Source organism: Alligator mississippiensis, chromosome 4, assembly GCF_030867095.1.
Source record: "Alligator mississippiensis isolate rAllMis1 chromosome 4, rAllMis1, whole genome shotgun sequence".
Classification (NCBI taxonomy): Eukaryota; Metazoa; Chordata; order Crocodylia; family Alligatoridae; genus Alligator; species Alligator mississippiensis.
In genome coordinates, this window is record NC_081827.1 from 160179634 (window position 1) to 160206528 (window position 26895).

Sequence of the window (26895 nt, forward strand, 5' to 3'; positions counted from 1 at the left end):
GCCAAGCAGAGAGTTCGCAAGGTTTTTGCAGAAGCAACACAAGGGCTGGAGATTTGATGTTTTTCTCCTGTCTGCAGTAACTATGGCTACTTTGTGCAAGAGGCTCCTGGTACCACACGCACAGCTCTGGATTATAGTCCTGATTGCAGGTAGGTTTATCCTATCATCCTTAAATTAATGGGGTTTTAGCTTCTTACAGTCATAGTTAAATGAATCTAAGTGGGGATTCTTGATAAATGTGCACTCTAAACTAAAATATCAATAATTGCCCCTGGTCCTGGGTGGGCATATTAAAAAATTAACACCCAACTCAGTGATTCCTAAGCTTTGTCGCCTGGTGTCCTTCCATTTTCCAAATCTTTGCTTTGTGCAAGCAGATGTAGAAATATGTTTCTGTCACAACAGGACCCAAATGTCACAGCAGAGGCACTCAGCCTCGGGCTTGCACACCATTGTGTAGCCTGGGGGAGAGAAAGCTAGAGGCTGTTTTGTGCTCCTGGTGAGGAGGGAGGGAGAGGAAGTTCTAGCTCTTTGCCTACCCAGAGCAGAGTCCTTATTTTTGGTGCTGGACAGAGGCATAACTAACAATTTCAGTGCCCTGGGAAGAGATGCTGTTGAGCACTAGAGAGCATGGAAGTGGGGTGGGTGCCAAGCACTGTGGGATGCTGCTGGCACCCCACTAAATTTGCACCCAGGGCAGGTGCCCCATTCATCCCACCCTAGTTATGCTACTGCTATTGAACACTGTACTGCTCAACCGCAAAAGCAAATGAAAGAGCAGAAAAGTCACACAGCAGTCAGGACTCTGGATTTAGAGCTTAGAGACCTGGTTTTGGTTTCAATCCCCTGCAGTGGCTGCAGGCTTCTTATGTGATCTGGGGTAAGTCTACCATCTACATGGCAGAACAGAGGTATGTGGCTGTAGTGTGTGCTAGCCTACCTGTACTAACTGAGTAGCTGGGGCAGGTCAATAGCATGAAGACATGATGGCTTGGGTATTAGCATGTGCTAGCAACCAGGAAACAGACTCTCCAGGGACCTCGGGTGTATATTCTGGTTGCTAGCACATGCTAACACCCACACTGCTGCTACCCACAGTAGCCCAGTTCAGCTCAGGTACTACCCCAGCTGGTGCTACGAAGACTTCTACCTTTTGCTGGGGAGATGTGCCCTTGGCTGCAGTGTGTCTCACATCCCTGTCTGTACAGGAGAGAAGACAGCACAGCCTACCCAGGATGGATGTTAAATTGTCTGAAGATTGTGAGATGCTCTGATACTCAATACCGGAGGCCAGATAAATGATCCACTCTCAACGTTTCTTAGGGACATTGCTCCAGCAGGCCATTAAGATCTTGATCATTCATACACTTGGAGTCCCTCTAGGGCTTTGCTGGGCAGCTGGGGTGTCCAGTAGGTGTTTTTTCCTGGTAATCAACCATCTTTCTTGTGTCAAGGACAAGGGAGCTGGATGCAAGGCAACAGCTCAGATCGTGAGATCTAATAGTCCCTCCTGGCTTGGCAATCCAGGAGTGCTGGCCCTAACATGAACAGTGGTCCAAATGAACGTTCCAAGGCCAGATGTTTCACATCAGACGGGCAGAATCCTGGAAGCGAAGTCCTTGCAGGAGCTAGTCACACAAGTGGAAAGGACCCCGCATTATTTTAATGTGTGGCCTTCCTGATGGGTCTTCATCACATGCTGTGGTGGAGCAAAAGGATGTACAGCAGGTCCTGTAGCAAAAGAGAGACCTGTCTAATGATCAACTGACCTGATGAATTTTGCCCTTTCTTTGGTTTGCACAATGAATTCTTCCCATGTTTCCTAATTACTTGTTATTGCCTCCAAACAGCTTAATGATGGTTAGGCTGCTGGTATGCTAAGATCCTCTGCTCGTCACTGACAATAACTTCTCATTGTTTCCTTTTGCTCCCTCATCTGCCTGTGGTGATCTGCTGTCTTGGGCTTAGCTTGGAAGCCATTTAAAGCAGGGGCCATCTTTTCATTTTGTATACATACAGTAATGAGTAGATGGGGTTCTGGTCCATAATTGGGACTCCTTGGTGGTGGTGTATAATATATACAGGGAATAATAAGGATAAGTTGTATTGGTTTGCAATCGGTGGCTCTTGGCTCTTCTCCCCAGGATGAAAACAGTCCATGAGTCATCCTCCAACAGGTTCACCTTGTTATTTGTTGTCTGGTACCACTATGGTATAGTTCAGGGGTGGGCAAATGCAGCCCGCAGGCCGGATGCGGCCCACCAAGCCAGTCTATCCGGCCCACAGTGCCCCTAAAAAATTTAGAAAATTAATATTTATGTGCCCCAGCTGCCTGTCATGTGGCCCTTGATGGCTTGCCAAAACTCAGTAAGCAGCCCTCCCCCCAAAATAATTGTTCGCCTCTGCTGTAGTTGATCACCTTGGTCATGGGATTTGGGTTATGTTTCCTGAACAAGTGAGCATAGCTGTTACAAAGTTGGGGATGATGACACCAAATCCATTGGTCTTTGTTTCTTATGATGGAGAATGAGAGGAAATCTGTGCGATTAGGAGCAATGGCAGCAGTCAGGGAATGTTAATGTCATTGAAAATGTTTCCTTGAAGGCCTTGCCTGAGAAAACTCAACCAGAAAAGCTGGTTTCTGCTGTGCTGAACTCTCACAATTTTGTCACAACTCTCCCCACATGTGGCATTTCTTCTCAAGGCTCCAACCCATGGAATCAAGTGATTATATGCGACTTTCCACTTTCATTTCTAAAAAAACCCTAAGGTTCTTGCCCTTAAGGTTGTGGAGGAAAGTTTGAAAATATGACCCAAGGGCTCTGAGCCCAGAAGGCAGCTTGTACATTTAGAAAAAAACCAAACAACCCCAAACCACATCAAAACAAAACAATATAAAACAATACATGATTCATTCAGTTCTTCCCAAGAAGAGAGAAGAAAGGGCAAGTGGCATATGTTAGCTGCATTGCTTAATGCATGGCTAGAAGGCACTCAGATCTATCTCAGATAGATGTGGGGTAAGAACCTGTGAAGAAGAAAGAATTCTGCTCTGGATTAATACTGTCTTGTTACAAAACACATTTCAAGTGTTTCAAGAAGTCTTAATTCATATTGGAACAGATGCACAGAAGGGCTACCATGGTGGTCTAAGGAGCAGAGAGACTATTTTAGGAGAGGAGAAATGAGTTTGTATTGATTAGCCTAGCAAAGCAAAGACTGAGAGGTGGTTTGATTGCCCTCCAGTAATATATTAAGAAGGGCAAGGAGGGAGAAAGAAAAGAACAAACCAAGGAAAGAAAGGGGCTCTTTAAGTTAAAGGACAATGTTGGCACAAGAACAAATGAGGATAAACTGGCTATGAATCAACTAAGGCTGGGAATGAAAAGAAGGCTCCTCCTCACCAGAGCACGAGGTCTTTGAACACCTTTGCTTTTGGAGTGATTGAAGCAACCAAGCTAATCATTTTTTTAACAAGGAGCTTGATTAGGTTTAGGATATGGTTGTCTGCAAGAAGAGTTTGTATGTGATGATCATACAGCAGGGAAGTGAGAAATTTTCTTCAAAATTGGCATTTATTAAAGGTGCAGTGTCTATGAATACAATCATCAAAACAGCAGAGGTGATTCCAGGTATACGTGTCACTATTATTTCAGAACAATGAATCATGTAAAGGACAAGGCAGTGCACACAGAAAATTTGGATGCAAGTGAAAAAAAGGAGGGTAACAAGCTAGCAAATTGTCCATAATGTAAAATCTATTCTGTATGGCATCTGTGCATAATCAGAAGAGCTCATTGCTGTCTGAACTCATTTCAGTGGAAAACAGAAAATGTGTATCTGCATGTAATAATGTAGATGGACTATATGCACCCCCCTATTTTTTTTCCATCCAATTCTGTCTGTTCCAGAAGGGTTTGATTTTTTTTTCCTGGTCCCCTCTTCCACTTGCTACATAGATCCAAAATGTTTTATATATAAACACATCTAGGGCTAATAACCGTGGTCTCTGGCTTTGTACTCTTGAGCCTGAGTAACAAAGAACTGATTTTAATCCTCATGTTATGATTTTCAAAAGCCACAGAGGTCAAGAAGCATCTTTATTATTACCGTTTTGTTGTACTTTCCCTCTCATGCTTGCCAAGCCAAATCTGTGAAAGTATCTGAGCCTCTTATGGTGTTCTATGGCCCTGGAAACCCCTGATGTTCTGCAACATTGTATACACACAGAACAATCCATCCTTCCTTGCCTATCTTAGACACATGTCTGAAATGGCAAGAGGTTTAGCTCACACAGCAGCAGGCAGAGATAATGGTCACAATTATGGGACTTCTGCATGATGCCAGGAGACATCACATGTATGGAATGGGCAGCTTGACTCAGTGACCCGGGAGATCCCTGCCAATCTTATGTTCAAATAGTCACAAAGAACCTTTCACTCTTACAAATTTTTGTAAACCAGGAATAATGAGGGCATGGCCATGGAGTATAAATACTTGGTTGACACATTGCAGATTAGCACGCACCTTTATGTTGTGTCCAAGTCCCCCACACCATTTTAGATTCATTTTCATAGAAATATGAAAAGACTGCTGTGCACTGGAGCACTTCAGTAAACAGAGCAGAGCTTCCTGCCCATCTGCACCATTGAGGAAGTGGGTGCGACAACCACAACGTGGCAATGGAGACTTTGGCTTTGGAATGACTGGCTCAAGTTGTAGGACACAGAGGCAGAGGTCTGCCTGCCCACAGCTCAGCAACTTTGGCCCAGAACCTGATAGGTATTTAGATTCCTCATTCCCACGGCTCCAAAATACCTTCAGGGAGTCAGACTTTTGGGATAGGAGTCCTGCTTAAAATCCCAAATAATGGGCCTTGTTTCAAATCCCATGTCAACCCTGGCCATTGAGTTTATTTATCTTTGCGTCATTTATAAAACCCCTACTACTGTTTTGTGCGCAAAGAGTTAATATTACCCAAAATGCAGTGGGAGAGGCAGTAACAAACCTACTTGGCCAACACAAATAGCAGTGACTGAGGAACTGGATGGCCTGGACAGTGGTTGCCCATCCCTAAGGTAAGTAGTCTCACCAGCAGCAGGGTGCCACATGCTTCTGTGGCCTTTGTTACACATTGCACCTTGAGATTTTCCAATGTTGATCGGTATCAGTGTTAGCTTGAGTTTAGAGCAGTCATACATTCAGGCTAAAAACCTTCTCTGACTGTCCACAACCCGCATAGTTGTGACTTGCCACTGGAGGGCTGGTGAGCCAGGACAGGCTTCTATCCCTGCTTTACATGGGGATGGATTGAACAAATGGGTTGGCACGGGGTGGAGCAGGAGGCTGGAAGGGGGAGAGTATAAACCCCCCCTGGGCAGCAGAGTCCAGGGTATGAAAGTTTGTCCACACAGAACAAGAGGGTGGGGGAGAGGACACTGCATCCTGCGATGCTGGAGGATGCAACTTGAGTGGTCTCTCTCTGAGGAGTGGGCACACTTTTTGGAACACAATCAGGGTAACACAGATCAGAAATAAACCTCCCCTGAAATGGTGTAACTTTAAGATGTGTAAGGGGTGCATAAATCTAGTTTACATGTCTGTGTGTGTGGACAATCCAGGGGTTAAGAGCTCCCAGAGACACCTAAAATTAATGTGTAACAAGGCCCACTCTTTGGTCCAGTGAATATTTTCTTCTGCTGTAGAACAGCTTCAGCAGAAGGGACTGATAGGAACCCTCACCCCACCCTGCCTTACTGCAGAATAGCCTATAGCAGGAGTAGGCAATGTTTTTTGGCTGGAGTGCTGCAGAAAACCACAATCTCTATCTTGGAAGGTGCCAGAGTGCAGACATACTGGAGCCTGGAGCAGCTGTTTGCAGCCTCTCAGCTGCAGCTGGCCCACAGAGCCCGGTCCGCTTGCAGCAGGACTTGCAGCCTTCCAGGTGCCTGCTGGGAGCAGCCTGGGCTCCGTGGGCTGGCTGCAGCTGCTTAGAACCCAGGCTGGCAGTGGTGTGCCAAGCAAAATGGCTTTGTGTGCCATGCTCAGCATGTGTGCCAGGGGTTGCTGACCCCTGGTCTATTGCCTAGTGAACAGGGCCCTCTCCTAACAGGTGGTAGCTGTGGGTGCGAATTCCCTCAGGGCACTAAACATGTGTCTCCTTCTCAATAAGTGCTCTTACCACTAGGATTTTTTATGCAAGCAATGGAGGCACAAATGCCTCTTCCTATGTTTTGTGTAGTGCTCAGTCCATTAGCCCTGTGCTGAGAATGCCTCTGATCTAGCCCCACACCCTGCAGGCAAGATAGAGGCATGTCTTGTGTGTGGGTCCTAAGGAGACAGGTATGAGCTAAGCACCCAGCTACATAGCTCTGTAAAGGTTTAGGCAGTTCTGGGTATGCCCAGAATCAAACATTTAGCTATCTTTACTGGAAAAACCTTAGATGTGTCAAGCAACTGCGCAAGAGTTTTGAAGATCTAAAATACAGATGTAGCACTGCAATACTTTTCTGCATGTAGCTCAAAGTGAGTTGCCCAAGGTCAACCAGGGAACTGTACTCAAGGGGCATTTATACACAAGCTGTTGCCAATGTGAGGAGATCTGGGACAGGTAAGACCCTCTCCCCCCACCGGCTCTCCAGTGGTTGGCACTCTGCCCAGAGCACTGCAGCAGCTCACTATGCCCATGGGTCTTATTAAGCCTTCATTTAGGCTGGTATATAAGGTAACTTTCTAAGATTTCTCTGAGGAACACAAGCAATTTTTTCACTTTTTCTTCTCCTGTGTTGCAGGTGTGATCTCAGCCACAAAAGACAGAAGAGAGCAGAACGTAGGTCAGTAATGTGAACCTCCCGCCTTGTGGCTCTTGGGCTAGCCCCAAAAGACTTCCCAGAAAGCTCTTCTTTTTTCCTTCACTCCCAACAGAGAAGGGTAAAATTCAATGGGTGCATCTACACGTTCACTTTACTGCAGAGCTGACTAATTAGCTCCACAGTAAAGCATAACCATTGACACATGCACCCATATTAGGGTGCAGTAAATTAACTCCACTGTAGGATATTAATGTCTGGGACAAGTACTATCCTACAGCAGAGTAGTTGTAGCCAAAACACAGAGACGGTGACCGGGGTTGGCTGGGTCACCGGGGTGCTACAGTGCAGGAGCTGCTTGCTGGCTAGCCTCACACTGAAGCACCCTACTGCCCTAGCCAGCCCTGCCACAGCACACTGAGCTGGGGCAGAGCAGCCCCAGGCTAGCAGGTTGACGCTCTGGACCCCCTGCCAGCCAGAGCTGCTCTGCCGCAGCTCAACATTCTGTGGTCTCAGATGCACATGTAAACTCTGTGCCTGGAAGCAATAAACTCCAGTGCAAACTGTACCAGAGTTTGCTACATGCTAATTGCACATGTAAATGCATCCAGTGAGTGACAATGAAGATCTTCTGAGGTGGTTGTTCAGCTGATGGCTCCAACAGCCGAGCTCCCAGCTTGTGGGATCCGGAGTGCCTGCCTTTTGCAGTCTACAAGTCTAAACAGATGGACTAAGCAATGAAAATAATATGTGTAAAACATCCATCAACATGAGTCCAAGCATGCTACATGTAAAGCACCCCCAGAGATCTTTCCATGGAACGTAATTGTGCCAGTTCCTTGCCACTGCTTGTCTCATTACTGTTTTAGCAAACTAGCGACTTAATTCTTCAGTCTGCTTATTGCTTAAATTATTGCAAAAATGTATAACCACAAAACTCCATCCCTTCTCTGTTAGCAACTCATGCTCACTATCTTCCCTTTAAAATAGTCTACAACAAGGCAAAAGTAGTTCCCAGTCTCAGCAGAATTTGCCTATTTTCCGTTGAATTTCAGTCCAGTCTGAGTAGTGTTGAAGTGATGCTGTAGCTAAGATGGTCCAGGAAATATGTGGGAGGCAAGAATTTTTCTGCGTGATATCTTTTATTGGACCAACTACATAGCACAGAACGCATTTGTGTACAAAAAAGGTTTTGTTCATAGGGTGAAGTTACACATGACACTTAGACCATACTAAATCTCTGAAATGTTAAGCCTTTTTAAAGTTAGAATGGGCTGCAGGCAGTCGCACATTAAGGGTTAATACCATTTTTTTCCTGAACACCTCTGACTTGCCATTAGAGGGCTGATGAACAGAAGCCAGGATACCTGGGCTCTGTCCCAGCTCTGGGGGTGGGAAGAGGCCAGGAGCAGTGCATCCTGGGATACTGGGGAACTGCAAATTGCTCATTTTATCTTTGCTGAGCAGACTAAAGTTACCCTCAGGTGAAACAGGTAACACAACCCACAGCTAACCCTCATCTGAAATGGTGTAACTTTGAGATGGTCAGAGGGTACTTAGCATGAATTAACGAGCTTTAGCGTGTAGATGCTCACCTTCTAAGTGCCCTTAGTGTGGCAATGTATAACCACTGGCAATGCATAGGGGGTGCACACAGATGCACGTGCACCCCCTGAGATTGGCGGTGCACCCCCTGATAGATGCACCGTCAACGCTGCCGGCAGTTGCCACTCACCACCCCGCCCCCGCCGTCAACACTGCCGGTGGTGTCTGCGGGTGGTTGCCAACGACCAGTAGGCGCTTGCCACCCCTGCTCCCCACCACCACGCCCCCACTGCCGCCACTGCCGCTGCCACCTGTGAGCAATCGTCATACCTTTCCCCAGCCTCAATACTACCATCAACACTGCCACAACAAAGACATAACACCCCTAATCTGCCATAGGCAAAACAAAGGAACTATGGCAGTCAATGTCCTACTTCTATACAAGGTTGTCAATATATGCTCAAGAGATCCCAGGTAGAGGCCCATGCCACCTGCTACAGAGGAAGGCAAAAACCCCTACAGTCCATACCAATCTGACTATGGGATAAAATTCCTTCCTGACCAGTCAATATGGCAATCAGCGTGACATGAATGAAGGGGCCAGGGACCACTGTCTTTGGTTCCATCAGAAACATTGGCACACCTCTGTCAAAATCTCCAGACTTGGCTGTGGCCAACACCCAATGCCTCTGAGGGAAGCTTAAAAATGCCCTAATGCATGTAGCAGAAAGGGGGGAAAGAGTCAAGCAGAAAAGCCAAGAAGCATGGGAAATACCCATAGTAGAACGTAGGCATAGCTATGCCTAGATCATCCCTATCCAATGGCTGTCCAACCTCTTCTTGAACACCTCCAGTGATGGAGAATCCACAACTTCCCCAGGCATCTATTCCACTGCCTCACTATTCTAACAATGAAGAAGTTTTTCCAGAAACATACTTTGCTGCAACGTCAACCCACTGTTCCACATCCTCTCTGCAGCAAGGAAGAAAAGGTGCTTTCCCTCTTCTTTATAGCAGCTCATCAAGTATTTGAAGACAGCTATAATGTCCCCTCTTAAGCACCTTTTCTGCAACCTGAACATGCCTAGTCCTTCTACGTCTCCTCATATGACTTGTTTTCCAAGCCCTTTATCATAAGCACACCAGTCTTTTTTTGTAGCTAGTCTTTAGTTTGTCCTGCCTCGGAGTTTCTCTTCTGTAAATTGGGGTTGAGGCCCTCCTGTCTCCCAGCAGGGCCATAAGCTAACATCCACTAGCAACCATGAGGTACTCAGATCCTGTAACGCTGGCCTGGGTAATGCGTCTGGATGTTAAGGAGCAAATACCTGCTTTGAGGTGATTTGTGTCTTTTCTAAGAACTAAAGGACTATATATTTTTTTCTTCTGTGATATGCAGTACCTAGCACAATGGTCCTGGTCTGTTACTAGAACTCCCAGGAGGTATTGCAGTACAAATAAATAATAAAACAAAGAAGTGATACAACCAAGATCAATGTACATACAAATATTATCCCTAAATAATAAGAGGGGATGGGACAGGGTGCAATTTTGGGCGCCGCACTTCAAGAGGGATGTGGATAACCTGGAGAGGGTCCAGAGAAGGGCCACTCATATGGTTAAGGGTTTGCAGGCCAAGCCCTATGAGGAGAGACTAGGGCACCTGGACCTCTTCAGCCTCCACAAGAGAAGGTTGAGAGGCGACCTTGTGGCTGCCTATAAGTTCATCACGGGGGCACAGAAGGGAATTAGTGAGGCTTTACTCAGCAAGGTGCCCCCAGGGGTTACAAGAAATAATGGCCACAAGCTAGCAGAGAGCAGATTTAGACTGGACATTAGGAAGAACTTCTTCACAGTTAGAGTAGCCAAGGTCTGGAACAGGCTCCCAAGGGAGGTGGTGCTCTCCCCTACCCTGGGGGTCTTCAAGAGGAGGTTGGATATGCATCTAGCTGGGGTCATCTAAACCCAGCACTCTTTCCTGCCTATGCAGGGGGTTGGACTCGATGATCTATTGAGGTCCCTTCCGACCCTAACATCTATGAATCTATGAATCTAGGGCAGGGTGGCCATCATAGGGACTCTGGGGAAGTCCAGATCAGGCCCAGTGGAGCTTCCTGAGCAGTGAAGAGTGACAGAACACAGTCGGTTTCCTGCCCAGTCTTTGGGGGGGCACCAGATCGCTGACCGGGAGGGATCCCCCAGTGGCCAATCACCAGCCCGGCTGATCACCAGCGGCCGATCGCCAAGCCAGCGGCGAAACCAGAAGTGCATTTCCGGTTTTGTGGCTGGTGCTTCCAGGGGGTGCACCCCCTACACATCCACCCACGTGCACGCATTGCCAATGGACACAGGGGAGCATTAGTCCATCAGGATCAGGTCCCTGCAAAGCTTCCAGGGTGGCAGGAGGCAGCAGATGCAGCTAGACAAAAGCACTAGCCACAGTCCTCTGGCTAGTCCTCTGACAAAAGCCACTAGCCACTAGCACTTGAGTTGTGGCTCAACAGCCACAAGCAAAGGGTAATTATAAATGGACCCAAGTCAGAAAGGCAGGTTTCAAGTGCAGCACCACAGGGGCCTGTCCTGGGCCCAGTGCTGTTCATCATGTTTCTTAATGATTTGGAGGCTGGCATAGAAAGATACTTGAACAAATCTGCAGACAACACAAAACTGCGAAGGAGTTTGAACACCTTGAGGAACAGGAATGCAATTTGGAAGTATCATGACAGATTGAAAAGCTAGGCTGGAGCTAACAGGATAAAATCCAATGCTGGCAGATGCAAGGTGCTATATCTTAGGAGGAAAAATCAAAATTCAAATACAAAATGAGTGACACCTGGCTGGATGGCAACTCTATGAAGAGGGATCTGGGAGTCCTGGTAAATTACAGACTCAATATAAGTCCAGAAGTGGGTGACAATAATGATAAAGGATTTGGAAGGCAAGTTGTAAGAGGAGAGGTTGAAGGAAATAGGCAAATTCAGCTTGCAGAAAAGGTGCTTCACAGGGGTTATGATAGCAGTCTTCAAAACTTGAAGGACTGCCATAAAGAACAGGGAAAACACCTTTATTCCCTTGATGCAGGGAGTAGGATACAGACCAATGATTTGAAGTTGTAGCAAAGTATGCTTAGATTGGATATCAGGAATATCTTCTTCACTATTAGAAAGCTGCCTAGGAAAGTTGTAGAATCTCCATCATTGGAGGTGTTCAAGATGAGATTGGACAGGCATTGGTCAGGGATGATACAACCATAGATCTGCCTTTGTTTTACTATGGGAATCTCCCATGTTTCTGGGCTTACCAGTTAACTACATGGGGCTGAGCATTTTTTCCCCTTCCTCCTGCTGTATGTGTCAGGGTTTTTTTAATCCTTCCTCAGAGACACTGGTGTTTGGAGGTAGCCAAGGCTGGGAATTGTGCCTGGGGTATGCAAATCTTCCTGCTAGGACTTCAACCCAGGGGGTCCTGGCTAGAGGGTCCTGCAGCTCCACTAAGGATCAGACCAATTGCCATATTTGAGCTCAGGACAGAATTTTACACTATAGTCAGACTGGTTTGGACTGTGGGGGTTTTGCCTTCCTCTGAGTGGGCATGACCCTCTCAAGTGTACTTTAACAACCTTTGCGGCACCATGATGTTAGCTGCGACTGTCCCCCTGCTCTACCTGTGACAGATTAGGGTGTTATGCCTTGTGTTGTGTCCAATGTGACTGTGTAGTTTTGCTAAGAGGTTAGACAATGGACTTATATAGGATGGTTTGGACAGGGATGATGCTGTCTCAGGCAAGTGGTGCAACTAGATGACCTCTGGAAATCCCTTCCAGCCCTACTTCTCTGACTTTCTGGTGTTTCCTCTCCTCTGGTAAGCTAACTTATAAATAACAAATGCTGTAGGCGAAATCAGCCTGGAAACTCGTCAACAAGTGGCAACACAAAACTCAGGAAGCAAAACATGCTAAAAGAAGAGTCAAGTGTGAAAAAAAGACCTGAGCAAGTGATGGGTCATTTATGAGTCATCATAAGTGAAGATGTCATGGTTTGGCTTCTAGAGAGCAGCATTTTCCACCAACTTTAGAAAAGGAACTTTAAAGTAGGTCAGCACCCCTAACTGCAATGAGAGGGCACATACTGAGCACTGAGCTGAAATTAATCAAGATAAATTTAACTCTGTAGTGCTATTTGTGTAACGGTTTTTAAAGGTTTATGCGTTGTTCTGTTATTAATGTCATGTGATATGTCATGGAAGCTATTACTGGAGGTTTTTCCCCTCTAATGTAAGCTGCTTAGAGTCACTAATCTAGATACTGAACTGTCTGTCTTTTCCCAGTCATTTGTGGTTTTATAATTCCTTTTTTTAATTAGGAAAAAGAGAAATAACATGGGGAAAGGAAAAAATTCAGTAGCCAAATTTGCAACTCTAAACAGTTTGCATTAAAAAGATGTAGGTATAAAATGCTCGTGATTTTGTGAAGCAACTAAACTAAATTCGACTATAAGGAATTACTCAAATTGGATTCAATAAAATTATAATGTCAGTACTCAAGAAGCAAGGATTTTTGTGGATGATAACTTGCATATTTCCTGAACCATCATAGCTACAACATCACTTCAGCACTACAAATGTCAAGTGTGTAACTTGGTAAGTTAGCATTTAATTATTAATCTCTTAAAAGTTGTTTCAGGTTAAGCATAGAGCACATTTTTTACCACTTCAAAGAAATATTATGACTAGTTTTAAGTAATTACATCCAGGGCAAGCAAAACTTTTCCCTTGAAACTGTTTTTCATGGGAAAATTGGATTCTCCTCTAAACAAACAATTTCACAGAAAGTCCCTGCATTCCACAAGCAGTTATGTTTTTCATTAAGAGGCTGAAAACCAATTATTTTTTATAGGACAGGTTCCCCAACCAAACCACTAGGTTGTGGCATCAGGACCAAGGATTACCTTGATGCACTGCCTGCTTTGACTGGGGAGAGCATACTGCATCATGGGACCTGTAGTCCAACCAAGGAGCCCAAAGTATAGAAGTGGATAGGAGCATAAAGCATCTGAACTGTGATTCCAGTGAAGTATTCTGGTTTTGCCTGAAAGAGTTTGAATTGTTTCAGTTTCTGCCCAAAAATTTTCCAAAGAGAAAAAAAAGGGAGTTCCAACAAATGTTATGGCAAGCAAGTTATTTGTCTGCTATGAAATTCAAACCTGTCAGGTAAAGAAACAAAGAAAATGTGAAAACTATAGGCAGAACATGAAGCCCTGATTCTGAACAAACACTCAAACATGCTTATAGCAAAGGTGTCCATTGAACTCAACGGAGCCAAGTCCAGCAAGTGTGTGTTTGTTGGATTTGGGTCTAAGTCTTCTGGAGAATATCCTATTTAAATAAAACCTCTGCCTAAAGGTCACCTTGCTGCAGAATATTGCATGGAATAATTGTGGAAGAAAGTACAATCCATGGCTATTAGACTATTTGCTACCCATTAAGGCTGGTGTTTCATGCTCAGAGCTCTGTGCAATAATAAAGGGACTCCAATTGGACAATAAGACCTTGGATCTCATGCTTGCAGCCATGAGACACAGTAGGTTCTTGGAGCTATTATGAAACTCTCCATGGCCATGGTGTTTCTGATGTCACCCTTCAAATCATCCCCACTACAACTCACGTTCCAACCTGCAAGAACCTGCCGGTTGTTACAGGTGGAAGGATGCTAACAGCCTTTAAAGACAAGCTTATTTCTCCTCTTCTGTGGGTCACATCCCCCCACTGCTCCTCTTGAGATCTGTTTCCAGTGTGCCCAACAGTGGCTGCTGGAGATACTATGGGAGTGGTTTCACCACTGCATTTCCAGGCTTGGAGCAGCCAAGTATACGCAGGTAGGCACAGCGAGCTCAGAGGCATCCCTCTCAGGACATACTGACATTGCCATATAGACACACCCTAAGGTTCTAATTTCCACGGGTGTTGAGGACTGTTTGTACATGTCCTGTGCTCAATTTGTGTCCAGCAAAATTCCAGCTGAGACAAAGCCCCTTCTGGATATGTACATATTTTTTTGGTCCTTCATTTTGTACTGATACACATTTTGGCATTTGGTCAGCAATTGCCAGATCTTGACCAGAAAGCATGTGGAAACAATAACCATGTTAAAATTCCTCTTGCCTCAAGACCCCCTGGGGAAGCACTTGAAGGCCTACAAATATCCATTTTTCTCATTTCCCTCCCAACCCTGGACTGTTCTTACTTCCTCTTAGTTACATCCTGCTCAAGATTTCAGCAATACCCTCGTTATGTGGCTGCCAAAAAGAACACCAACGTTCACTTCATCTGCCATCACCAAAATGGTAGCAGCATCCGGTGGTACAAAATGAGTGAACAAGATAATATCCCCCAGGTGATCAGAAGTGCTTTGCCAAAGATTGAAGTGGTTTCGAAAGATACAGTTTTGGAGATGACCATCAATAAAATCCAATATGAAGACAATGGCATTTACCTGTGTGAAAATGCAAGCCTTATGGGGTCTGTGCAACTGAAACACAAATGTGGGAGTGAACTCAAAGTAATAGGTGAGCTGCATTATCTATCTATCTATCTATCTATCTAGTCATAGAGATTTTTAATTTTTTTTAAAAATATTTTCTGTTCAGACCCTGGAGGCTGGGATTTTCAAAAGGATTTTGGCATCCTGTTCACATTCCAATGTGCTCCCTTTCAGATCTTTTGCCAATCCAGCTATAACCATCTGCATGAATAAGTTAGCAGCCATAATACCAGGAGGGAAATAAGTGTGCAGAACAATAGCAAATGAGCCCTTTCCATTAACAGTGGTTGCAGATCTGTCAGGGTATGTCGTGTCAGGCTGAATTTGAATTTGGTAACAAATTACTCTCTCTCTGATCATGTTTAGTGATGGCACCTCAAGCCATTAACACTGATGAAGTTGCCTTAGGAGCATTGAGTTCTGTTTGTAAAAGGACCCATTCTCTGGCTGGTTTCTAAATTATTTCAGATCTGACTTACTTCTGTCAGACCCCATCCAGGATATGTCCCACTACAACCTTTGAGTATGTGACTCAATGCCAGAATCCTTAGGTGAGGGGCTTTTGCCTGTGCTCAACAGGAAATTATCCTGGAGGACTGAAGATCTTGTTCCAGCTTTAAAATCTGGGGATCAGCCTGAACTTATGAGGCTGTGCACTGGAAATAAATTATCCAAACATTTGGGCAGGGGCAATGTCTTCCTGGTTTTATGCCATGACCAGTGCAATGAGGCTGATCATGAATGAGGCAGTCATATTACTAATATGAAATTATGATCATACTGTATTTCCAGAAGGGATGTGGAAAAATAACCCCATTGACACGAGGTAAAGTGTATGAAGTTCTGATAACTTGCTTTGTGGGTAGGACTTACACAGCCATCATGAACATACCTGCTACAGGCTTGAATCACACAGGGCTTTCAGTCTGCAGTATCACATCTACTGGTATCCTCTTAGGCCCTCAAACCTGTTTCATCACAAGACTCTAGCCACCCCATATTTATTCACCACCTGTCAGTGAGAATCACCCTGCAAAGGGTTAACAGTGTCCAATTTTTTATGTTTCCATACTTATAGGATTCAGCACCATTGAGCAAGTCCAGAACCGAAACACGCTGAAAGATGCCATCATCATGATCCAGTCCATTCTCCTGGTCATCTTTGTGAGCGTCCCCATGCTCCTGTGTTTGGACAAAGTAAGTAATGGACACCTCCCACTGGCATTCCTGGAAATGGTCAAGGAAGCCCGGTGAGCCCAGACACCTCTGGGCGTTTTGACAAGTGAAGTCAGCCCATCCCCTGGCCTGTCTCAGCAATATTTGGCCACCTCCATGTCTGCCCTTAGCTCCATGCATGGTGAGCATACACAGAATGAGGATAGGAATCCTTGATTTCTTGAGGAACAAGGACTCCAGCTCTGATGGTGGGGAGGAAATTCTGGGAGGGAGGGATACCTAGCTATGCCAGAAGAGGCTCACTTTCCACTGTGTCTCTTCAGCAGACGATTCTCCCCCCCCCCCGAGCTCTTTTTGAGAACTCAGGCACCTGAATGAGGTTAGGGCCAGAGTATATGCAAGAGATGGAGAAGGGAGAGACCATTGCTGTCCTTCATTGCTTCTCGAGTGGTAGGGTTATACTGAATATCGTCTTGCTACTCTTCCTGGATCCTGCTTGTAAGACTGCAAGGGTTGCCCTTGGGTTTTTCTTTTCTTAAATGGCTGAAGCTGGAGCAGCCAGGGCAGCCGTGGGGGGGCTGGGACAGCAGGGAGGGATGGGGGGGCTCATGCAGAGCCCCCCATGCAGCGTGGAGTGGGGGGGGCAGCAGGGATGGCCCCCCAGCTGGCAGGAACCAGTGAGTCCAGGGGAGAGGGGGGTTTCCAAAGTGCAGGGAGCTGGGGGGGGTGGGGGGGGTAGGTGAGGTAGCCATTGCCGGGCTGGGAGAGCAGGCAGGGGATGAAGCCTGTGTGATTCAGATTTGGCGGCATCCGAATCTCCAAATCAGATTCAGCCGAATCAATTCGGGACAGTGATTCGAATCACCGAATCGAATCACTGTCCCCCGAATCAGCCGAATCCGAAGTGAATATTAGCTGCTTCACACAGCCCTAGTTGCCCTGCAAAAGCCTGTTGGCTTTTTATGGCTGGTGGGCAAAACAGGGCAGGGTGTGGCCTGGCCTGGATTTAGTCATGCACAGTCCTTGCTCAGAGAAAGAAAATCATCTCTTTGGCTCATCTGAGGAATAAAGCATTGAGACCTTTAAAATGAGAAGCTGTGGAAGCACTTGGAATTCCTCCGAAAGCTGTGGGATCCACGTTCTGGCAGACCAGAGGGGGTGTCCTCCCTCTGCACTAGGAATGGCAGCCCATCCATATCTCCTGGTTTGTCCTCGGAGGACTGGAGTGTGGGAGGATGAGCAGGAGTCTGTGCTGATGGTATACACAATGGATCCATGTCTGCAATTGGTCATACTGTCAGAGCTCTCCATTGGAGTCGCTGGTATTAACGGGAGTGCAACCAGGTCTCCTGTGACAGCTTTTTGCCATTGTTGGGGCTGAAAAGACTTTGGTTTATGCAAAACATGCTATGGTATTTTAGCCAAAGACGGTTAATGCAAAGGATTCTAGGTGTAAATCTCAGGCCATCACAACAGGCAATGCCCCTGGTTGTAAAAACACAACTGTGTTACGTGTGTCAAGTATGTCTTTTCTTAGACAGACCAGCTGCCAGAGAGCCCTTCTGGCACCATTGCACAGTACTGAAAGTTTAAACCCACTCGGAATACCCTGACAGGAAGCACTCAGGCAAGACTCCACAGTTCACTCACCTGAAATATTATTGAACTTACCCTGTTTCTCCCCATTCCCCCTAGGGTGATGGCAAGGACATTTCTGATGAAGACCACACCTATGAGGTAAGTCTGGTGTGAACAGGCAAAATGTTTATACCATTTTTAATAAACTTGTGGACAAGCAATGTATAGTCCTCGACCAGTATAATGGCATCCAACCAGTAGCAAATTTACTCTAGAATGTATCAGATTTAAATCCCTATTAGTATAATATATCACTATAGGACAGCGATGCTGAGCCTTTTGGTCCCACAGGCCAGAAGAATGGCACAGGGCCAGTCTGCAGGCTGAACTGGGCCTTGGGGCCTGGCACCATCCCTTTCCAACCCCCTTGCACTGGGATTGTGCCTTGGGGGCCAATGCCACCCCCTCCCACCCACATGCACCAAGATTGGGTTCTGGGGGCCAGTGCCACCCTCTCCCAGCCCCCACTACTGGGATTGAACCCGGGCCTTAGCACCATGCCCACCCAGACCTTTATGCTGCAATCAGGTGCCCAATGCAGGGCCTTTATGCCATAAGTCTGGAAGTTTGGCAGTAGTACTCCCCACTGCCAAGTTTCTGGACCCATGAGAAGTCCCACAAGCCAGATGACACAGAATCGTGGGCCAGGGGCTGAACACCCCAGTGTAAATTATATTGATACAGCTTTTGTCTATCTAGATTCCCTCCTGGGTTGAACAATTAGTTGAAGAGAATCCTAGAGAGCTTATGGCTCCCTCAGGAGGCAGCTGCTCTGGCTTCCCCTCTGGCCATGGCTGCTATGGGCTAATGGGAAGAAAATAGGCATGCAGTAATAGTTAGGGTTAATGATAGTTAATGTAATGTAGTGGGGCTATCGTCAAAGCAGTAAATGGGTATGAAGCAGGGGTGGGCAAAATACAGCCTGAGGGCCAGATCCAGCCCACCAACTGATTGTATCCAGCCCAGGGATCAGAAGCCACAAAGTCACAGGATCTGGCACGTAGGGAGCCGGCAGCTCTGGCTGCTGTTGTGCCAGCCAGGTGGGTGGACACATCCTGTCCCCATCCACAGCTTATACCAGCTCCTGCCTCATATGCCAGAAGCAGCGTTGGGTACAGGCTGGCATCAGCTGTAGATGCTGCCTGCAGGTTCCCACCAGGGATCAGGGCCACTGCCTAAGATAGCAGCTGATGTGCTGAGGCAGCAGCATCACCTGCAGACTTGGGAGGATGCCTTGATGGTAGCAGGCTAATAGGGGGCACTTCTGCACTGAGCTACCCACCCTGCTGTGCAAGGCATTAAGCATAGGGGGTATAGCTCAGTGGTAGAGCATTTGACTGCAGACCAAGAGATTCCCCAGTTCAAATCTGGGTGCTACCTTTCAAAGCTAGCTTTTTCATTATTGACTCCGAGATTAACATGAGCCACCGCAGCCAGCAAGGCCAGCCATACCTTGTCGTGCATCCAAAGGTGCATCTCAAGCCGGTCCAGAGAGGTGATGCTCCCCCTCTATGCGACTTTGGCCAGGCCGCAGTTGGAGTACTGCGTCCAGTACTGGGCGCCACACTTCAAAAGGGATGTGGCCAGCCTGGAGAGGGTTCAGAGGAGGGCCACCCACTTGGTGAGAGGGCAGCAGGACAGGCCCTACGAGGAGAGACTGAGGGACCTGAACCTGTTCAGCCTCAGCAAGAGGAAGCTGAGGGGGGAGCTGGTAGCTGTCTACAAGCTCATCAGGGGAGATCAACAGCAAATAGGCAAAGCCCTTTTCTCTCCAGCACCACCTGGGGTGACGAGGAACAATGGTCATAAACTGATGGAGAATGGGTTTAGGTTAGAGATCAGAAGGCAATAGTTTACAGTTAGGGTGGCCAAAATCTGGAACCAGCTTCCTAGGGAAGTGGTCCTCGCTTCTACCATGGCCAAATTCAAGAGGAGGTTGGATGATCACCTGTCTGGGGTCTTGTGAACCCTGCATTCATTCCTGCCTGTGCCAGGGGGTCAGACTAGATGATCTGTTCAGGTCCCTCCAGACCCTAGCTACTATGAAACTATGAAACCACCTACCAAGCTCCGAGTGTCTCCCCTGGGGCACCTATAACTGGCTGACCCCCTTCCTGGAGCACATTCACAAGCCTGGGGTAACTGCCGCTGCCACTCAGGGTTTGGTCGTTGCCCAGGTCCTGTGCCCCCCAGGGTGCACCAGCCTTGTAGCTCTTGGTGCTTGACCCCCTGCTAGATCTTGGGGTGCTTCCTTTAACCTGAAGCACAGAAAGTAGCCTCCCTTAGTCAGCCAAGCCAAGGGAATGCAAAGGCATGCCTATTCCCTCTCAAACATGTACCACAAAGCTTGTTGTAGCAGATAGCTTTACTGGGTAGAGAGGATAGGCTGAGGGGGTGGGGAAGATGAGTCAGAGAAGTATCAAAAGAAGACCCAGAGCAAACAGAAATGGCCTGATAGCCATTTTAAATGCTTCTAAATTACTATAAGCTACCTTTCTAGATAAGTTTCTGGTAATTTACTCATTTCAGCATCCCAGAAGTGGGTGAGGAATGCAGAGGTTCAGTCTGCTGTGTAAAAGTCCCAACATGGCTCTCCTTCTCCCTGGAGAGCCTCTCTCTTAAATAGCCCCCTCTGACCTCACCTGCTCAAACCAGTCAAGGCCAGGTGTTGTTTTATGCTGACCAACCAATTTAAAATGCATCACACCTTAACTGGGACTCAAAACACTGCCCCCCTCTCCGGTCATGAGGCCATAGTTTAAAACAATAGAGATTAAGTGATTCATATCATGTATGCTATAACCCAGAACAACAAGATTGACAGACAGGTGAGAAGACCAAGACAAAGCAAAGGAAAAAAATCTTAAAAGCTGGAGGAGGATTCTTCCATACCGATCCCCAGCAGGAACCAGCTGCCTGCATCCACAGCGGAGCCCACCTGGTGCTGCTTATAGTGCATGGGCCAGGAGCTGGTATAAGCTGCAGAGCTGTGCTGAAGGTGCAGGATGGTTGCAGGGGGCAAGGGGGATAAAGGGGAGAAGAGGGAAACAGAAAGACAGAGAGTGGCAGTCTTGCCCATGATGAGCAGCAGCAGCCAGTGCTGGGTGCTAGGCAAAAGCAGGACCAGGCAATGGGTGCACTTGCCACTTCTGGCTGCAGTTGCCTGGAGCCTGTGCCAGGGCTTCCCTGCAGTTCTTCCCCACTGCTACCACCCCATGGGCCTGGGGCAGCCTGAAGATGGTGTGGGGCAACAGCAGCAAGGAGGAGCCACAAGGCAGCTGTGGCACAGGCTTTGGGCAGCTTCAGCTGGAAGGGCTCCAGAAGTGGTGACCACACCTGCTGCTTGGTCCTGGTTTTGCCTGGAGCCCAGCACCAGCCACTGCCACTCAGTATGGGCAGGACCACCACTCTCTGTCTCCCCCTTCCCCCGCTTCCTCCTCCTGTCCCTTGCCCCTCCCAGCCATTCCATACCTACAGCACAGCCCTGCAGCTTACAACAGCTCCCAGTCTTTGCCAGAAGCAGCACCCGGTGGGCATTGGCATCATCAGCGGATGCGGGTGGCAGCTTTCCCCTGGGGATCAGAGCATCTTCCCGAGCCCCCCCTTGGGATAGAAGGGTGGGCCAAAGGCTGACCTTGCTGAAGCTGCCACCCGCACCCATGCCAACTCCAGCCTTCCCTCTCCCCCACAGCCCCATCCCACATAGGGAAGTTTGGTGAGCTGTTGGGAGAGGGGTGCTGACCTGGCTCACAACAGCTGCCCAAAACTCCCTATGTGGCCCATGGGCCCAAATAATTGCCTACCCCTGGTATAAAGGGAGCATTTGTTTGGGTGTCTTTGTTTTATGTTGTGAGATTTTGCTAGAGGTAAAGTAATGGGTTGTTAACACAACCTTTTTCTAACTGTTAGCTAACTCTTGTAGTTGAATAGTTGCTAATAAAACCAGGCAAAACTCAGAAGGTTCAGCAGTGGGCACATCTACATGTTCATTAATGTAATGTCATTATTATGGTGCATTAAGTTTAGTACCTGTAATTACACATACTACCTTAATGCACCATAATCAGCACTACTGCACATTAGCCCCAGTGCACGCTTTTTGGTGACACTAATACACAGTAGAATTAGTATTCTGTGCTTGAAGCATCTTGTGTAGATGTGCCCAATGTGACTCAAATTCTCTTCCCAGCCCAGATGATACTTCCAGTCTCTTAGGATGTCAGAATCCACTAGTTCTCCATCTACCCAGGGTGTGCAAGTGGAAAAAAAAATGCATGTTTTGAAGTCACAAAGGAGCAAAATCTATTTTAGCCCCTTCTAAATAGGGATGCCAGGCTAGTTGATGAGCTTTGAGGGAAGGTGCCTCAAGTCCCTGTGGCAAGGATGGCAGCCTCAGTTTCAGACCCTGCTTTGGTAAATGACCTCTTGCTGAACAGCTTCACACTGAATCCCAGATTCTGCCCTGAATTTATCATGTGTAGCTGAGGATGTCCCTAAGATAAGGGAAGGTGGACAGGCATATCTCAGAGCAGAATCCCGCCCATAGAAATGTCCCCTGCAGTGTCTCAGTCTTACTCTTCTTTGCGCAGGGCTTGGAAATTGAACAAACAGCCACCTATGAGGATATTGCACCTTTTCGGGATGTCAAAGCCAAATGGACAGTTGGGGAGCATCCGTGCCAGGAGTGAGGGAGTCTGCATACAGGTGACTTGCATACATTAGCAGCAAAGCTTCTCATACCTGCAGTGCCCGTGAGCTTCCCACTGATGCCTGAAGGGGCAGGATTCCCAGGCCCCTGCTGTGGGCTCTGTTACAGACTTGTATGTTCCAGGGCAAGATCATGAACTGACAAGATGGTGGGACATTGAAAACAGCCCCCAATCCTCCCATGGGCACAGCGGCCTCCTGTAACCATTAGCAGAGCTTGATTTAGTCTTGGTGCTGTATATTTGGTGCTCGCTTTACTGGGTCTGTATCCATGTCTGGACTGTAGCATCCGGTTTTTCGGGGAATTTTTTTTGCCTCCTTGGTGCATTGCAGATATTAGTAGCAAACTGCTACCAGCTGGTAAGAACACTGACTTAACCTCAGCCTGAATATCCAGGTGCTTGGACCCCTACAGAACCCTTGCATGTTTAAAGCAACAAATGTTCCAGTCTGCTGTGATAAATAGCTTTTTCTTCTGATGCCCTGTAATATGGACAGGAGCAGGCAAGTTTGTAGATCCAAACATATCCCAAATGGCCAAATGGTGATCTTTTTCCTCAGGCCAAGCAGACCCTCACACCATGTGTGAACCCAGTGAAATCTTCAGGAATAAGAGTGTAAGGGTAATAGTGAGGGCTGGTAACCCCATCTAGCCCAGAGGCAGGAAAGACTAGATGTTTTTCTAAAAAGTCTGCTGCAGTTCATACAGGCCTGAATTCAAGGATGTCAGGTGGCCTGTCTTGTCCAGGAGAGGACCACAATGATCCCACCTGGCCTGTGATCTCTGAATCTATTAAAAAGGATGTCAATTGTAGGTTCAACTGTTTTTACAAATTTTAATAAAGAACATTAATAAATCAGCATTCTGTTATTCCTGCTAAATGCCCAGAAATAAGACTGGCTCCTTCCTGAGACACAGCCCCAGGCATGTTTTGCTAATATATTTAAGGGCTTCAGTTGCAATTGTAACTAGATTAGCTCATACATGTTCTACAATAAGAAGCATCAAGATCATTTAATATCAACTAACCCACTGGAAGAGCATTTTTTGTGAACCAAAGTATGGAGTGTTAGCTCAGTGCTAATGACACGTCCCCTTAATGTCAGTTAAAACCTGTTGCAACAACATTTCAAGGATCACCTTGTGGTTTTTGCTGCACAGCTCATCCATTGCAAGATGAAATATCTGAGCTCTCTCAAAGTGTGGTTGAGCAGCAGTGCTCAGGCTGAATTCTGCCAACCAGCAGCCATACACGCTTAGTACATGCTGGTGATCTGCATGGAGCCAAGTCAGCTGAGAAAGTTCTTCTTTCACTGGGAAGAGCCAAGAAGCCTGGAAAAGCATATCCTCGTCACTGATTTGTATTATTAAAGATAACAGAAGCCCTGGCCCCATTGTGCTAGGTGCTGCATATAGCCATGGAAGGGAACAGTCCCAGCCACAAAGAACCCGTAAGGTAGGGCACAACAGATAAACATAGAACTGAGTTGGATGGCAGAAAGTGTCAGGTACAGTGACAAACAACCCTTTGCTAGTCACCTACCAAGCCATAGGTTGCCAACTGACTGTGGGCCTTGCAGGAGAAGTGGGGAGGATCCTGAAGGGGACTGGGCCAGTGGCTAGGGGGATTCCTCCAAAGTTGTTTCAGGCACAAAGCAACAGCATAGAAGAGAGTGAGAAAGCACCCATGGAGCAACAAAAAAACGACAGACTGAAGTTAGTGGGGTTCCAGAGAGGATGGAGCTAGAGTGTTCTCAGTGGTGGCAGATGATATAACAAGGAGCAATGGTCTCAAGTTGCAGCAAGGGAAGTTTAGGTTAGATATTAGGAAGAATTTTCTCACTAGGAGGGTAGTAAAACACTGGAACAGGTTACCCAGAGAGGTAGTGGAAGCTCCATCCTTGGAGGTTTTCAAGACCCAGCTAAACAAAGCTTTGACTGAGATGATCTAGTTGGGGAAGGTACTGCTTTGAGCAGGGGTTTGGACTAGATGACCTCCTGAGGTCCCTTCAACCCTAACTTGCTGTGATTCTGTGATTCTTTGACATACCCAAAGCAAGGAGGTTGTAAAGGCCTGGAACAGAGTTCTAACTGCAGACAAGGAAGGGTAAATCCCAGGGATGTACTGCAAGAAAAGCCAGTAGGGCTTGGATACAGCCTGGGTGTTTGGCTTAGTAGCACCCCGATGCATTTTCCTACCAGCAGCGGCAGGATTTGCCTAAAGAGAATACATTCCTGGAGAGCTAAAAATACAAAGGGCTGGCTAGTGGGAGACTCATTCTTCATGGGACAGAAGGGAGATAGACACTCCATTTGTGCTCCCCTAATATGACCTTTTGTGTAAACAATTCCTGTGGGGCTACTACAGAGATGATATGCAACTGCAAACAGGAGAGGAGAGATCCAGGAGATGTGGCCCATGTTGTGCCAGGTTTGAAAACCCCTGCCTTGCAGCATTGATAGAAAAATTGCTTTCATACTGGTAAGTGCATCCTCAGCTTTCTTTGTTAGTGGTACAAAACATGTGATAAATTAGCATGATATGAAATGGCTGAACCATGAGGTCTTTTCCATAACCATGGCAGGTAAATCTCCCTCAGCAATGAAAGGATCCTGGATCTGGTCACATGCATATGTTGATCTTTCTGGCTTACCTAATACACCTCAAGCACATATTGTACCTTGTTTCTGAATGGGACTTCTGACACATGGGTGGCTGGTGTCTTGTTTGGGAGGTTTGTTGTTTTTTCTTGTTTTGCTTTTGGGGGGCGGAGGGGGGGAGGCAGGGAACAGATTTTATATCAGGATAGCAATAACAATAGGAAAACAGCCTGTAATTGTTCCTATGTATGATATATCAGTAGATGCATGAACAATAGCAATTCCTAACCCCACTCCCTCAGATGGGAACTTCACAGGGCATACTCTGCCCTTGTTTATGTGGCCATATGGACTTTCAGATAAAACTGTTTGGGCAAAGCAGCAGCCCATGAAACAAATGTAGAATAATTGGCAAATAGATGGTTCAGCAAAGACCAGAAAGGCTGTGCACTCATTGCTCCTGACCCTGCCAGCTGGAACCTGAATGCAGAGCACTGTTGAGATTCAAGACCCAATAGCACCCACTTCCACTACATTTATCTTTAGGCTTCCTTGGGGCAGGGAGTGGTGATTTGGCCACATGTCTCTTATATTTTGTGGGGTTTGCCACTAACAACCTAATCCTGGCCCCTTTGCTCAGCTGGGGTCTCAGAGCTAGACATTTGAGAACCAGGCAGAAAAAATGGCTGTAATAGTTCCACAGGTCACACACATGGCTGGGCAGGTATAAGCCAGCCTGTGTTATTCATGAATGCCATTTTGTTTATTGAAGAGAGCCCACCCCAGGTCCAGTATAAGTAACAGGGCATCAAGGGATACCTGCTAACCTTACAACTGCAGTGCATCATTAGGGTCTTCTTGAAAGTGAATCACAGCATTGCTCCAGTTTGTGTGATGCCCAAAAGTCAATTAATTCTTATTTATTGGTAGCTCTTTTGGATGGAAATTGGATGCAAATGAATGGGAATTCAATTACAAATGCACAAGAAAACAGTATTTTAAAACTGATTTTATTTGTTGAGTAACAGTACCTTCAATATATTGGAAATATAAGGAAAAAGTTTAACCAAATACGTTTTGCATTTAAAACTCATTTATTTAGCAATACAGCTATAATATATAGTCAGATAATTGAGTTGATGGTTTCCAGTTACAGCCTTCATATCTTAGAGCTAGTAGGACTCATACTTTCAAACTAGTCTCTATTTATAGATTGGAGGAAAAAAACCAAACTATCTTGCTTTTTTCAGCTGCCATTTTGTTTCTTAATGTTCTATGAACTAGCCATTGAACAGAATTAATTGCAGAAGAAGCTACCGATATCAAATACAGTTGTAACACTTCAGCCTAGTTCTTTAAAGCTTTGACAGCAAATGTGTCTTAATGCTGTTAATGTGTTTAATTTCCATTACTGCATGTGACTAGAGTATAACAAGTCTCAGCCTAAGAATAGTTTTGTTTTAATTTTAAATGCCATTAGGTTCCTTATGTAATAAAATGTGTTTCATTTAAATAAAAAACGTGATCTACACACTCTTTATATATTTTTTTTAAATGGTTGATTTTTATCCATCTTGACCCTAACAAGGAAATTAGGCACCAGTTGTCTGCAAAGTCCCATGGGTTTGGTGCCTGACTCCCTTGGGCCTTATCAATTCACCAAAGTTCCACTGGTGTACCAGAACCATTTCAGAAGCAGACATAGGTGGGAGACGGCTGGAGCTGCTCCAGCCCAGGGATGCTCCGTCCCAGCTCAATGTGCTGCAGCCCCTGCACTGAAACACCCTCATGCCCCAGCCAGCCCCATCAGCATCTACACGTGTGTTGCTGTGCAGTAAATAATGCTGCCACAGGATTGTACTTGTATTTACAAGTACTAACCT

The 26895-nt window shown here is 46.5% G+C and overlaps 1 protein-coding gene and 1 non-coding gene across 2 annotated transcripts; both read left to right on the plus strand.

Moving 5' to 3' along the window:
• Positions 1–26516, plus strand: CD79B (CD79b molecule). The gene is made up of 6 exons (XM_006274780.4): positions 1–149; positions 6792–6833; positions 14603–14914; positions 15968–16086; positions 17761–17802; positions 22293–26516. Exons 1-6 carry the CDS (start codon positions 83–85, stop codon positions 22389–22391), a joined length of 681 nt encoding a protein of 226 aa, XP_006274842.1. The 5' UTR covers positions 1–82; the 3' UTR covers positions 22392–26516.
• Positions 19011–19083, plus strand: TRNAC-GCA (transfer RNA cysteine (anticodon GCA)). The gene has a single exon. It is a non-coding gene; the product is annotated as a tRNA-Cys (tRNA).
• Positions 26517–26895: the final 379 nt, after the last annotated feature.

Coding starts and splice junctions, on each gene's coding strand:
- CD79B (XM_006274780.4), top strand. CDS start 83: ATGGCTACTTTGTGCAAGAGGCTCCTGGTACCACACGCACAGCTCTGG. Junction 16,087..17,760: donor TGCTCCTGTGTTTGGACAAA/GTAAGTAATGGA, acceptor CATTCCCCCTAG/GGTGATGGCAAGGACATTTC. Junction 17,803..22,292: donor ATGAAGACCACACCTATGAG/GTAAGTCTGGTG, acceptor TTCTTTGCGCAG/GGCTTGGAAATTGAACAAAC.